Genomic DNA, 15,192 nt, shown 5'->3' with positions numbered 1-15,192 from the left:
AAACAACACAAGCATTATAAACTAAGTAATATGGCAGAAACAAAATAACATAATAAAGTAAAAAACACATGTGGAAAATGTGCAAGATATTACCTTATGGACATAGGAGATAAACAAATATAAGAATGTTGAAAGATGGCACCTGATGGCAATAGGACATAACTGCACGTTTTGTCCATATAAATACAAATAGTGTGCTTATCGTATATGAGATGTAGTCTTACACTTAGGGCTGCACAATTATGACCAAATTAATAATTAAGACAATTTTTTTATCAATAGTGAAATCATGATTAACAATCAGGATTATTCATTATGTTAGGTAAAACAGTGTTTGGTTGGGGCGTGAACGTTATGTCTAATAAGGCTATAAATGTAATCCATATATTTAAAGGCAAATATTTGTCTATGTTCATTAATAGTAGCAAAATGTCACCCCTTTGACATTACACGATACCTTTATCTCGATGTTTGTATTTCTAAAGTATTCTTTTAATTTATGTACATTTACATGTACATGCTGTATTGGGACCGATCCATTGAGAGTTTGAGCAGAAATATGTCAAATAGGGATTAACTATACACAATAAAACATTAACAAAGAGCACATTGTCACACTTTCTTAAAGTAACTTTGTGAAAGAACAAATCCACAACATGTAAAAAACATAGTGTATACTTTTTGATATTAACATAAAACACAAAGCAGTTTGGCTAATGAAGACAAAGCCTAATAAACAAGTTTTCTTCTCCAACACCATATGTTTTAGCACAACACTTGGCCAAGAAAAAGTAACGGGAGTGATACCTCCTACATTGAATACACAATCTTCTGCGTTCAATTCAAAGAGATAACAAAACATATGAGCTAGTATTGATGTTATTTGAACACTGATACAGTTTATAGGTAAATGAATGAGTGAACATCCCAGCCAACAAACTACAGACTTTCTAAAAAAGTTGTTTTAACGTTCACGACACATCTTGTTAACACTGTCCCAGCATAAAATAGTCAGGAATTGTCATGCATACAAAGGATTATGGGTATTTTTTGTGTTGCGTTTATGTTGTTACTGTGAGGATGTTCTCCTGAAATGTGTTTGTCGTTCTTAATTGGTGTGGCTTCAAAGCGTGGCGCATATTACTAAGAGTGTTAAAATTGTTTATATCACAACCATTAGTGTACTCTGTGTCACCCAGTATGCCTTGCAGTCGTGTGCGTGTTGCTGCAGAAGCCACACACAACATGATGCTGGACTGACAAGCAGATCGTGTATGATGTAGAAGGCGACAAAGCCAATGGCTTCATAGCACGCACTAATATTTAATATCTGGGTGACTACCGGTAGTCATTCAAGAGAATAATAGCATCTCCTATTGACTTTATCCGCTTTATGACACGGGTCTTAAATGGCTCTTTGAATGGCAAAAGATACCGATCCCAGAACCATGTATATCAAATGTCTCCGGATGGTTCAACCGCCACCCGCCCGAATCTAATTCAAATCTACTTTTTCGTCGTGTCAACCGCCCAACCCGCGGTTTACCCGCGGATGAGACCGCAAACCGCGCATCTCTAGTGTACATGCACCGCCGCTGTTGTGACTCCTTTTTCAGGAAGTAAGCAGCGTTGCCTAAAATGTTAATAAATGACGGTTTTTCGGTAATTCAAATTTCAAATGGTATTACTAAACATTGGGAATTTTACCACGGTTTATCATTATACTATTGATCATTTCATCCCTATACACCATGTTGACAGTATTGGGTAATCATTTTTTAAAACCCATTCATTTCTTTTGAATTCTAATTATTCATCCTACCGAGACAAATTGCATGGCCCCATAAAGGCATGCTAGATGAGATTCCATGTTTGCACAATGTATTTGCAGAAAACTCTAACTTGTAAAAAGGGGACCAACTCTTTTCTTTTGAGGCGGTGTAGCAGGAGCATAGATGCGTTGTTTTTGGGCGAGGGAAATGTAAGCGTTTTCAAACTTTCGTTTTCGTGTCAAAATACAAATTTGGAGATTATTTTAATTAAATATTGTGCCGCGAGTCGAATGATTGTCAAAAGATGGAGTTTGTTATAATGACATTCAGATGTTTTCTTATCAGTAATCGAGCCGCATGTATACATCTATGGCTTCTCAGTACTGATGTACGGCTCGATACTGCCGATACCAGACCTAACACTGTTCGTTTCGAACCAGTTGTATTTATTAGTAGGGTATATTTGTGATGTGACAGTAAACCAAAGTCACAACACCAGAAGTAAATTAATCCGAGGGGGAGTGTGGCTACAAAATAGAGTTAGTTGCCAAATGGGAAACGTTTTCAGAGTTCTTTGCATGATGTTAAAGAAAGAAGTTTACTTGAATTGTACATGACATTTTCAATTTATGTTGGTAAATTGTAAAAAAAAAAAAAAAACCTACAAACTATGTGGTACATTACATGGGACATGTAAGTATCAAAAAGAAAATAAATCTAAAGGTCAAATATATTATTGAAATTATTTGTAAATATATTTTTGAGATTTTAATATAATTATGCTTGATTTAGTATTTGTATCGAATTTGCAGATGTGGATCACTTTTTTGCTTTCGTGTCAATGAGACATTCCTACCACAAACCAGATGCACAAATAGGTGTGACTTACACACTCCCCTGAACAACCAGCAGAGGCACTGCAGCCAGAGCGGTCTGGGTCACAGAGCATTATAGGCAAAATGCCCAAAGGTCTCTGTACAAAAACAATGCACGTCTTTAGAGAGAATGCGCAACAGGTCTGAGCTAGCGTTGTGTTAGCTAATACTAATTTATCCAGTAAATCTGAAAGACTGTGCTAGCTGCTTATTTTATTGTATCAATGCCGTTTAATGACCTTGTCCTGATGTAGATACTGATGTCTCTCGCAATGTGTGTCAAATCATCCCAAAAGTCTTGACGTAATATGACCTTCAATGTGTGTCAAATCATCCCAAAAGTCTTGACGTAATATGACCTTCCTTAAGTGTGCCTCTGATTGGCTCGCCAGTGTCTGACCATGTCTGTGACCCAGACCGCTCTGGCTGCAGTGGTTGTTCAGGGGAGTGTGTAGGTCACATTTATTTGTGCATCTGGTTTGTGGTAGGAATGTCTCATCGACACAAAAGCAATAAAGTGATCCACATATCCAAATTCAATACAAATACAAAATCAAGCATATTTGTATTCACATCTCAAAAATATAATCTCAAATACACTTTTTTTTTTAACAAATTGTTGATTTGTATGTCACGTTTTTATATTCATAAATTTCATTTGTATATATTTTCAAATCCCAAAAATGTATTAACAAATAAGCGTTTATTTATACAAATTATTTATTTATTTGTATATCACATTTGTATATGTATTAATCCATACGTATGTATTATTTATATATATATATATATATATATATATATATATATATATATATATATACGTATATATGTGTATGTATATATATATATGTATATATATATACACATACATAGTTGATGTGAGACAATTCTACTTCCTTAAGAATCAGATATATTTTGGCGGCTCGTGGCCCAACATTGGTTAAGAAACTCTGATCAGGACCATTCTGTAGAGCTTTCTTCAACTCCTGCTGCCTTTCTGATTTCCAATCCAGGGAGACAATGGTGCGCCTTCAGAGTGAAAACAAGATGCTGTGTGTCCAGGAGGAAACCTACAGACAGAAAGTAGTGGAGGTGCAGGCTGAGCTCGAGGGGGCTCAGCGCAGCAAGAATGCTCTAGAAACCCAAAACAGGTAGGTGACAGCCTGCCATCAACCTACATAGTGGGAAAAACAAATCCTCCTCCCTCCATGCTGCCATATTGTGTGTTCCTTGACATTAAGATGGGTGTTATACGGAGGGTAGGAGTGCTATCTGCCTAAATGTCAACTCACCCTCTGGACTGTGTGGGCTGGACAGACAGCAGAAAGCCAGATTGTCTCTTGTTTCTGAGCGTGCATCTGAGTGTGTTTACATGCCTGCGGACATGTGGACATGTGGGTGTACTGAGTGTGTGTGCGTGTGCGGCCAGGCAACACCAGGCCCAGGGTGTGGGAAGCATCCTCACTAACAGGAGGAGAGGAGTGGATTGAGCATGCTCAGTAAAGCGCCGCGCCGCATGGCCCGGCAACACACAGATGCACAAGGATCAACACTTCCCCCTACTTGTATTCCTCCCACACTTTTAACTTTCAGTCCTCCTCTCCTCCCTCTACAACAATTGTTCTGTCTCTTCAGGCTACAACAGCAGCAGATCTCGGAGCTGCGTTCTCAGGTTGAGGAGCTCCAGAAAGCACTTCAGGACCAAGACAGCAAAGCTGAGGATGTGAGTTGCGGTCGGCTAGTTTCTCCTCCGTTCTCTCCTGTCCCTCTTCTTGCACCAAACAGATCAAGTGCTGATTTTAGTGGAGTAGTATTTGCTTACATATGTTGGACTGTGTGATAGGAATATGTGTATCTTATAAACTGATTATTCGATTTCAGATTCGCAATTTGAAACTATTCTCAAATTTATTTTGGTATAAAAATTATAAAACATTTTCAAAAACCAATTACCATTTAGAAAAGCTCCTCTTGGCTAAAAACTATACAATGTAATGTAATCATCATATGCAATAATAATAATGCAAGTAACCATTTAAAAGGTAATACGTATTTATTTGTCATTACTGTAGAATGTTTTATCATTGGAAGGTAAATACTTAATCCTAAATAAATAAACCAAAAAATAACATGGGCTCTCATTTCTGTACGCGAAAATGTAACGTAAATAAATATTAAATACAATTAAAAAAGATAAATAATGCTCCTCTTGGCTGCTGACGGAGATGGCTTAAAAAAAAAGTATTTTTTTCTGGGGCGGTGGGCTCAGTTGGTAGAGCTGCCATCCCAGCAACTTAAGGGTGATTCCAGCTTTTGCCATCCTAGTCACTGCTGTTGTGTCCTTGGGCAAGACACTTTACCCACACTGGTTTAAATGTAGGTAATTGGTCTCACTATGTAAAGTGTTTTGTGTCTCTAGAGAAAAGTGCTATATAAGTATAATTCACTTCACTTGAAAATGTGAAGATGCATTCACAATTCAAATCATAACAGAATAAAAGGAAAATGAAAAATATTTTATTCATTAAAAAAAGATATATATTCATTGCTTATTCAATCTTCAAATCTGACATCCTGTGGTGTTCTTATTTCCCCCCACATGACTAAATTACATTCTAGCACCCCTCTAAAGGTAAGATACCCTATATAAATGTAATACAGATGCCATTAAAAACATTAAGACAAATGATAGACAAGGAGTTGCTAAGTGTCCCTGCAAAGACCTTGTACTTGATGGCAGCCTTTTTTTCCAGCCTATTTTGCTCAAACTTGACACGTTTGTCAGTTCTTTAGAAGTGTGTACCAAATTCTGTGGTGATTTTTCACATTTGACATGAGTTCAACCTATAAAGTATGCTAATAATAGCGGCACTATGTGCTGCTTTTGTCAGAACATAACACAGGCAGCAGAAAAAGGGTGCACAAAAGTTTTGTAAGCATGGTTGAAAAAACTATTTCCAGTACTGACATGTTTTTCAATGTTTAACACCCTAAACTCAATTGTGTTGATTTAAAATGCACATAATTGATAACATTTCAGCAAGCATGCTCTACAACCACAAGAGAACTGATTGCTTTATGAGTTTAAGTGCTTGCTGTACGTTGAAACATGTAGCATGTGGAAATGGAAGCCGTGCTTGCTGTGGTGATTCACTGTTAACGCCTGCCCCTCTTCTGTCTGTCTCTCCCCGCCTGCCCCACCGAACAACTCTGCCAAAATCAGGCCATCGTAAGTACGGCCCACCCTCTGTCCAACTGGCCTGTGATTGATTCTCTTTGACAGCTTCACACACACAACTTTTACTTTGTGCATGCGTGCGTGCGTTTGCCTGCCCTTACAATGAGGTGACCGTTTAATGTGTTTTTTCCCTTTTGTTGTTCATGCAGTCCTCTCTACTGAAGAAGAAGCTTGAGGAGCATTTGTGAGTACTCTGACTTACTACAGGTACTATCATCCACTCACACTTCCAGATAAATATATGGAATTTCAGGGAGAAGCTCCATGAAGCCCACACTGACCTCCAGAAGAAGAGAGAAGTCATTGATGAGCTGGAACCCAGAGTGGACAGCAACAGTTGAGTCTTAGAAGATGTTTTACTGCTTCAGTACAGAAAACATGTTTTTTTTCTACTTGGCTGAGCCCCTTTTGACCTGTGTGTATCTCTCAGTGGCAAAGAAGATAGATGAGCTCCAGGAGATATTGCGAAAGAAGGACGAGGACATGAAGCAGATGGAGGAGCGATGCAAGCGTTATGTGGAGAAGGCAAATGCGGTCCGTCTGTTTTTATAGGTACTGGCATTACTTTACCCTAACAAAATGTGTGTGTGTAGGTGATCAAGACACTTGGTCCTCAACAACAGCCAGTCACTGTGAGTCCTGATATTCTGGCCCTGAAGAACCAGCTGACAGAGAAAGAGAGAAAAATCCAGCACCTAGAGGTATGAAGTTAATTTTTTTAACAAAACATACAGTGGAGTATAAAACAACAACATGAACATTAGCTACTGTATGTGCACATGCACATATTTAATCATCTTAACCAGAATAAATAGGCTTCATGTTTAAGCGTTTTTCTGAATTTTCTGACCCGATCACACAGGTTCGGATCAAAATTTAATTCCGATCGAGACGGGTGGTTCATGCCGTAAATCATTTGGATTGTAGTGCATGTAAACACATCTTCAATTAATCAAAGTTTATTTATATAGCCCTTAATCTTTGGGTTGGAATGATCCCACTACATAAAATTATGATAAAGTTTGGGTTGGAATGATCCTACTGCACATGCTTTTGATGACAGGTATACTTTGGTTTGTGGAGGTGGGACTAAAATAATCTCGGAATGAAGCGATTGTCTTGCTGCTGTCTCCCCCCATTCAGCATGTACAGACGTATCAATCAATCAATCAATGTTTACTTATATAGCCCTAAATCACTAGTGTCTCAAAGGGCTGCTGTTAAGTTTGTTGCTTTAAAACCAGACGAGCAAAAACAAATGTATGGTCTGGAGTGTCATGTAACATTAAAAGAAGGGATGCAGTTGTCGTCTTAACGAGCTGTTTTATTCACAACATTACAGCTCCGCTAAGTGCTAACTGCTTGCCTCAAACACATACAAAGAACGTCGTAACATGGAGACGCACCGCAATCCGTACATAATCGCATAATTAAAAGCACAGAACATTTCAAGAGTGGTAAAACAAAAGTAGCAAACAGAAGAAAAAATGTATAAATACCATGATCATGTTGGACAAGCAGAAATGCACAAAGCCATGTTTGTTTACAGTGCTTAACTGCTTAGTCAGCACCTGCAGTGAGCAAAATCGTCCAAAAGATGGCGCAATAATATAAATAACACATTTTTCTGTTTTATGTAGGGTTCTGCACATATGAAGAAAAGTATTTAAGGTGTGGGACATTAAAATGCACATCATAATCAGATAATGTTTTCACGGTCCATGTACACAGGAACACTCTAATCCGAATAATGATCAGATTAAATAATTGTTCATGTACACGTGGTAATATTGTAATCCAACATAACAGTACATCATCTATGCTCCTGCTTCACAATTTGGACAGAAGTACAGTGGGACGGCGTGGCGCAGTGGGAGTGGCCGTGCGCAACCCGAGGGTCCCTGGTTCGAACCCACCTAGTACCAACCTCGTCACGTCAGTTGTGTCCTGAGCAAGACACTTCACCCTCACGCCTGATGGGTGCTGGTTAGCGCCTAGCATGGCAGCTCCCTCCATCAGTGTGTGAATGGGTAAATGTGGAAGTAGTGTTAAAGCGCATTGAGTAACTTAAAGGTAGAAAAGCGCTATACAAGAACAACCCATTTATCATAACCTCGATTTACGAATTTCAATGGTTCTTGAACAGGGTTCGTAAATAGAAAAGTTTGTATAGTGAGGCAAATTTTTATGAATAAAGCCTCAACAAAAGTCAATATTTGAATGAAGATGTGTACATTTTGAACTATGGAAGGGTGATATGGCAAAAAAAATTATCAAGATAATTTTTTTCCTACCATCCGATCTCGGTTAATATCACATTTTTTTTTTTTATTAAAGGCGGATTGTATGGTGCCGGATTATACCGAGTACCGTTGCATCCCTACTGTTTACTACTGCAGTGTCTTGAAACACACTTTTCCGCCATGTTTGATGGAAGTGATGTATACTAACAGCTGACAACTATCATTTTGTTCACATATTTACAATACAATCACAAAGACACGTGAGTGTCTGCGAGTCCGCATTCAGGGCACAATGTAAAGTCAAGCAGTGATATAATGTGTCACTTAAGTCGCTGCTCCTTCTAAATGCTGCGTTTCAACTTCTATGCTAGTGTTAGTCCATCCATTTAACCATCTTCTTCCGCTCATCCGAGGTCAGGTTGCGGGGGCAGCTGCCTAAGCAGGGAAGCCCAGACTCTCCTCTCCCCAGCCACTTTGTCCAACTCCTCCCGGGGGATCCCAAGGCCTTCGCAGGCCAGTCCGAGACACATAGTCTTCCCAACGTGTCCTGGGTCTTCCCTGTGGCCTCCTACCGGTCGGACGTGCCCATCTGGTCAGGATGCCACCCGAATGCTTTAGGGAGGCGTTCGGGCGGAATCCTGACCAGATGCCCGAACTACCTCATCTGGGTCCTCTCCATGTGGAGGAGCAGCGGCTTTACTTTTAGTTCCTCCCGGATGACAGATCTTCTCTCCCTATCTCTATAGGAGAGCCCTGCCTCCCGGCCTGGAAACTAATTTCAGCCGCCTGTAGCCATGATCTTGTCCTTTCGGTCATAACCAAAAGCTCATTTCTTCCCCTACGTTCTACAAATTGTACGCTTATTATCATTAAAGGAAACAATACACCGGTCTTTCCTGGTTTCCCATCGTGGTTACAGTGAAGCCAAAGCCTACATACGATTTGTAATATTCTGGTGCGGGAATAAAGCATGTTCTCCAACGACACACACGCCTCCCTGGACATGCGTTGCGTCCCTCCAGGAGGGCCCGCCCCACTATTCGTTTGGGACGGGGCTAAACAGACTCAATAACTTTTTGGTGAATATACAAACCCTGTTTCCATATGAGTTGGCAAATTGTGTAAGATGTAAATATAAACGGAATACAATGATTTGCAAATCATTTTCAACCCATATTCAGTTGAATATGCTACAAAGACAACATATTTGATGTTCAAACTGATGAACATTTTTTTTTGTGCAAATAATCATTAACTTTAGAATTTGATGCCAGCAACACGTGACAAAGAAGTTGGGAAATGTGGCAATAAATATTGATGAATTTGATTAATGCTCATCAAACACTTATTTGGACTATCCCACAGGTGTGCAGGCTAATTATAAACAGGTGGGTGCCATAATTGGGTATAAAAACAGCTTCCCAAAAAATGCTCAGTCTTTCACAAGAAAGGATGGGGCGAGGTACACCCCTTTGTCCAAAACTGCATGAGCAAATAGCCAAACAGTTTAAGAACAACGTTTCTCCAAGTGCAAATGCAAGAGATATAAGGATTTCAACATCTACGGTCCATGTATCGTCAAAAGGTTCAGAGAATCTGGAGAAATCACTCCACGTAAGTGGCATGGCTGGAAACCAACATTGAATGACCATGACCTTCGATCCCTCAGACGGCACTGTATCAAAAACCGACATCAAAAGGATGTCACCACATGGGCTCAGGAACACTTCAGAAAACCACTGTCACTAAATACAGTTCGTCGCTACATCTGTAAGTGCAAGTTAAAGCTTTACTATGCAAAGCGAAAACCATTTATCAACGACATCCAGAAACGCCGCCGGCTTCTCTGGGCCCGAGATCATCTAAGATGGACTGATGCAAAGTGGAAAAGTGTTCTGTGGTCTGACAAGTCCACATTTCAAATAGTTTTTGGAAATATTCGACATCGTGTCATCCGGACCAAAAAGGAAGCGAACCATCCAGACTATTATTGACGCGAAGTTCAAAAGCCAGCATCTGTGATGGTATGGGGGTGCATTAGTGCCCCAGGCATGGGTAACTTACACATCTGTGAAGGCCCCATTAATGCTGAAAGGTACATACAGGTTTTGGAACAACATATGCTGCCATCTAAGCGCTGTCTTTTTCTTGGACGCCCCTGCTTATTTCAGAAAGACAATGCCAAGCCACATTCAGCACGTGTTACAACAGCGTGGCTTTGTAAAAAAGAGTGTGGGTACTTTCCTGGCCCGCCTGCAGTCCAGACCTGTCTCCCAGCAAAAATGTGTGGCGCATTATGAAGCGTAAAATACGACAGCGAAGACCCCGGACTATTGAACGACTGAAGCTCTACATAAAACAAGAATGGAAAAGAATTCCACTTCTAAAGCTTCAACTATTGGTTTCCTCAGTTCCCAATTGTTTATTGAGTGTTGTTAAAAGAAAAAGTGATGTAACACAGTGGTGAACATGCCCTTTCCCAACTACTTTGGCACGTGTTGCAGCCATGAATTTCTAAGTTAATTATTATTTGCAAAAAAAAATAAAGTTTATGAGTTTGAACATCAAATATCTTGTCTTTCAATCAATGTTTACTTATATGGCCCTAAATCACTAGTGTCTCAAAGGGCTGCACAAACCACCACGACATCCTCAGTAGGCCCACATAAGGGCAAGGAAAACTCACACCCAGTGGGACATCGGTGACAATAATGACCCAGTGGGACGTCGGTGACAATAATGACTATGAGAACCTTAGAGAGGAGGAAAGCAATGGATGTCGAGCGGGTCTAACATGATACTGTGAAAGTTCAATCCACAATGGATCCAACACAGTCGTGAGAGTCCAGTCCAAAGCGGATCCAACACAGCAGCGAGAGTCCCGTTCACAGCGGAGCCAGCAGGAAACCATCCCAAGCGGAGGCGGATCAGCAGTGCAGAGATGTCCCCAGCCGATACACAGGCGAGCAGTACATGGCCACCGGATCGGACCGGACCCCCTCCACAAGGGAGAGTGGGACATAGAAGAAAAAGAAAAGAAACGGCAGATCAACTGGTCTAAAAAGGGAGTCTATTTAAAGGCTAGAGTATACAAATGAGTTTTAAGGTGAGACTTAAATGCTTCTACTTAGGTGGCATCTCGAACTGTTACCGGGAGGGCATTCCAGAGTACTGGAGCCTGAACGGAAAACGCTCTATAGCCCGCAGACTTTTTTTGGGCTTTGGGAATCACTAACAAGCCGGAGTCCTTTGAACGCAGATTTCTTGCCGGGACATATGGTACAATACAATCGGCAAGATAGGATGGAGCTAGACCGTGTAGTATTTTATACGTAAGTAGTAAAACCTTAAAGTCACATCTTAAGTGCACAGGAAGCCAGTGCAGGTGAGCCAGTACAGGCGTAATGTGATCAAACTTTCTTGTTCTTGTCAAAAGTCTAGCAGCCGCATTTTGTACCAACTGTAATCTTTTAATGCTAGACATGGGGAGACACGAAAATAGTACATTACAGTAATCGAGACGAGACGTAACAAACGCATGGATAATGATCTCAGCGTCTTTAGTGGACAGAATGGAGCGAATTTTAGCTATATTACGGAGATGAAAGAAGTCTTTGTAGTGCATTCAATTGAATATGGGTTGAAAAGGATTTGCAAATCATTGTATTCCGTTTATATTTACATCCAACAAATATTCCAAACTTATATGGAAACGGGGTTTGTACAAAATTAAAACCAATACAAATATGCATGAAAACACTACCGACATCACACATGGGGCAATGTAGTAAGTAACAATTGTTTTAGTTATATTGTAAAACTTTCAAATGTTCCTTGCAGTGATGAACGAAGAATCTGTACAAGTAAGATTAGAAAATGAAAAGGCACTTATTCTTCCGGTTCAAAGCTTTTAAATAGCAGGAAACACTGTAACCATTCACGCTGCATCGAGCAAACTTGTCCCAAATATGGCGCCATTGTTTGTGTTTTATGAAAACTATTTGCATTATGGCCGTCCGCGAAGAAAATTCCATATATTATTCGCACGGTTTTATAAGCCGCAGGGTTCAAAGCGTATGGAAGAAGTAGAGAGTTGTAGTCAGGAATTTGTTTTGAATATACATACTGCTACCTAATATGCAATAGGCCTGATTGTGTCAAGTCAATTATAATTACTTAACAAGTGACACTTTCCACCCAAGTATCACACACCTTAAATATAAAGTCAATATGCTAATATGTCGGGACTTCATTTGAACTTCTGAGTTAAGGGTCGTTTTAAATATTTAGCTTCAATTCCGAATTGTATATGATACATGGACAATATTCTTGCAGCTCACATGTGTTATTTTCAGCATGATTATGAGAAGAGCAGATCCAGACATGACCAGGAGGAGAAGCTCATCATCAGTGCTTGGTACAACATGGTAAGTCAGCTCAGCTTTTAACACAAACACTAACTCTCCCGTCCAAAGGCAAAACTTAGTAACTCACTTCTAGCTGATTTTGAGAAAACAAAGGAAAATCAATCTATCTTGATGCTGTCTTACAAAGATCTACAAAGTCATCAAACGTATAGATGTTTTCTTGAGCTTTCATTTTCTTGCCGATTGAGCCATGGATTGAATCTGCTCTCATGAACGTGTGCCCTTTCTCCAGATATTTTATTACAATCTCGGGTGGGCCCCATTCTGCGTTTGCACATTGGGCAAACAGCGTCCAGTTTTTATTTTGACCTCCACAGTTATCTGCCCAAAAGAGTATGCAAGGGGAAGAATCAAGAACAATACATTTAATGAAGGTTCCTGGCAACGTCTTGGGACGATCTTCCAAATATCCCCTCGTGCCATAATATCACATAATCAGGTTGACCGTCGGCCCCCATTCGTGCAAATGTCTCATTAAAGACAATAAGGCGACTGACAAAGAAGCTCCGATTGGTCCCTTGAGATACTAGGTTTTTCTGTTGTATCTACGCAGTTATGTGGTAGTTGCTAGGTCCTGCCATGCGTGTAACAGCTTACTTACAGAGCAAATTACAATATTTCATACACTAATGTAAAGCATATCACCTAGGAACTCCAAAATTATTATCAGCTCAGTTTTGACCAAAATTGAGTTACTGGGTTTTGCCTTTGGACGGGAGAACTGTTCCGTCTAAAAGTTTTTGTTGTTGTCGTTGGCCCGCGGCATATGCAGTTTGTGAACTCAATTGATTCCACGACTGGGCTCTTAACTCAAAACACTCATACTGTATCTCAAATCATTACCATCAGAATCAATTTCATCTGTGCTACAAAGGCAGCACTTTTTAACATGAAACATGCCATTTTGAAAGATAAACTAACTTTTATTGTTTGAAAAACAACACAATAGTTGTGTGAAATAATGTAATAATATAGTTCACTATTTTAATAGAGCTGAGAATCTCTGGGCACCCTACGATTCGATTCAGAATCCAACACAATTCTCGTATATAAATTGCAGTAAAACGTTTTCAAAACAGGTTAAAAAAGCTCCTCTTGGCTGCTGACGTACGACTTATATGTGCACTGTTGGCCTAACAACCTTATTTTATGAATGTTTTTTTCATTATTACTACTTAAAAAAATCACAGGATATTAATCAATCCTGATAAAAGAAAATGGATCAACCCTCATTCCAACCCAATCAAAACTTAGGATAGAAATACAATACTGAAAAAAATAGAAGTACAAAGAACAAACGCAATATTAAAATCAATAATTGTTTTTAATCCAAAATATATTCTTTTTTTTTGTCTTCTGTCGATTGTTCTTATTATGAATCAATTTAGAATCGCAATGAATAAAAATCGCGATTTAAACGTAAATGTATTTTTTGAGCACACCTAATAATGACCTCTATTGTTACCATTACTCTCCTTTCAAGTGTACATCTATTACAGGGGTAGGGAACCTATGGCTCTAGAGCCAAATGTGGCTCTTTTGATGACTACATATGGCTCTCAAATAATTATATTTATATAGCGCTTTTCTCTAGTGTCTCAAAGCGCTTTACAAAGTGACACCCAATATGTAAGTTACATTTAAACCAGTCTGGGTGGCACTGGGGGCAGGTGTGTAAAGTGTCTTGCCCAAGGACACAACGGCAGTGACTAGGATGGCGGAAGCGGGAATCGAACCTGGAACCCTCAGGTTGCTAGCACGGCCACTCTACCAACCGAGCTATGCCGAGTCACCGTGTAATACTCTTCCATATCAGTAGGTGGCAGTCGGTAGCTAATTGCTTTGTAGATGTGGGAAACAGCGGGAGGCAGAGTGAAGGTAAAAAGGTGTTTAATGCTTAACCACGGATAGGGAACCTATGGCTCTAGAGCCAGATGACCGCATATGGCTCTCAGATAAATCTTAGCTGACATTGCTTAACACGATAAGTAATGAATAATTCCGCTGGTAATCATAGTTTCAAAAATAACGTTCAAATTATAAAACATCCTCATGCATTTTAATCCAACCATCCGTTTCCTACCGCACCTGTTGAAGATGTTGCATTAATGGTAAGAAGTATTATATGTATTATTGGTTAACTTTTATAATAACAATGTTGTTCAAAAGAATAAGAGACTTATTATACTCTACAAATGTTGGTCATACTTAAAAATGCACGAATTTAGTTGTATTCAGTGTTGAAAAATGTTCTTTGGCTCTTACGGAAATACATTGTGAAATATTTAGCTTTCATTGCTCTCTCAGCCAAAAAGGTTCCCGACCCCTGATCCATTAGATAAATAGGGAGATTGTAAGATGTTAATTGCTATGAATAAAAAAATCATTTAAATTTGATCCAGAAAATAATCTTAAATAATATATAGGCTTTTTTTAGTGTTTGTATAATTCCAATTTTAGATGAAAAAAATATCCATTGTTGAGGTTGCGGGGGCAGCAACCTAAGCAGAGACTTCTCTCTCAACGGCTACTTTGTCCAACTCATCCTGAGGTGTTCTCTGGGCAGCCTGTAGACAGTCTCCCCACCGTGTCCTGGGTGTGTCCCGTGGAATTGCCCTAAACACTTCCTGAGAA

At 39.6% G+C, this 15,192-nt stretch overlaps 1 protein-coding gene across 1 annotated transcript in view; it reads left to right on the top strand.

Moving 5' to 3' along the window:
* The window catches only part of LOC133541761 (protein Hook homolog 2-like), a 48,604-nt gene that overhangs the window by 31,887 nt on the left and 1,525 nt on the right, over positions 1-15,192 (top strand). The window contains exons 15-21 of the mRNA XM_061885334.1: positions 3,664-3,801; positions 4,286-4,373; positions 6,038-6,072; positions 6,142-6,224; positions 6,319-6,422; positions 6,482-6,589; positions 12,487-12,558. Coding sequence (XP_061741318.1) covers positions 3,664-3,801; positions 4,286-4,373; positions 6,038-6,072; positions 6,142-6,224; positions 6,319-6,422; positions 6,482-6,589; positions 12,487-12,558 — 628 coding nt within the window. The remainder of the gene's footprint in view (positions 1-3,663; positions 3,802-4,285; positions 4,374-6,037; positions 6,073-6,141; positions 6,225-6,318; positions 6,423-6,481; positions 6,590-12,486; positions 12,559-15,192) is intronic.

The sequence above is a fragment of the Nerophis ophidion genome, linkage group LG23, assembly GCF_033978795.1.
Source record: "Nerophis ophidion isolate RoL-2023_Sa linkage group LG23, RoL_Noph_v1.0, whole genome shotgun sequence".
NCBI lineage: Eukaryota > Metazoa > Chordata > Actinopteri > Syngnathiformes > Syngnathidae > Nerophis > Nerophis ophidion.
This window is presented reverse-complemented; position numbering and strand designations above follow the sequence as displayed.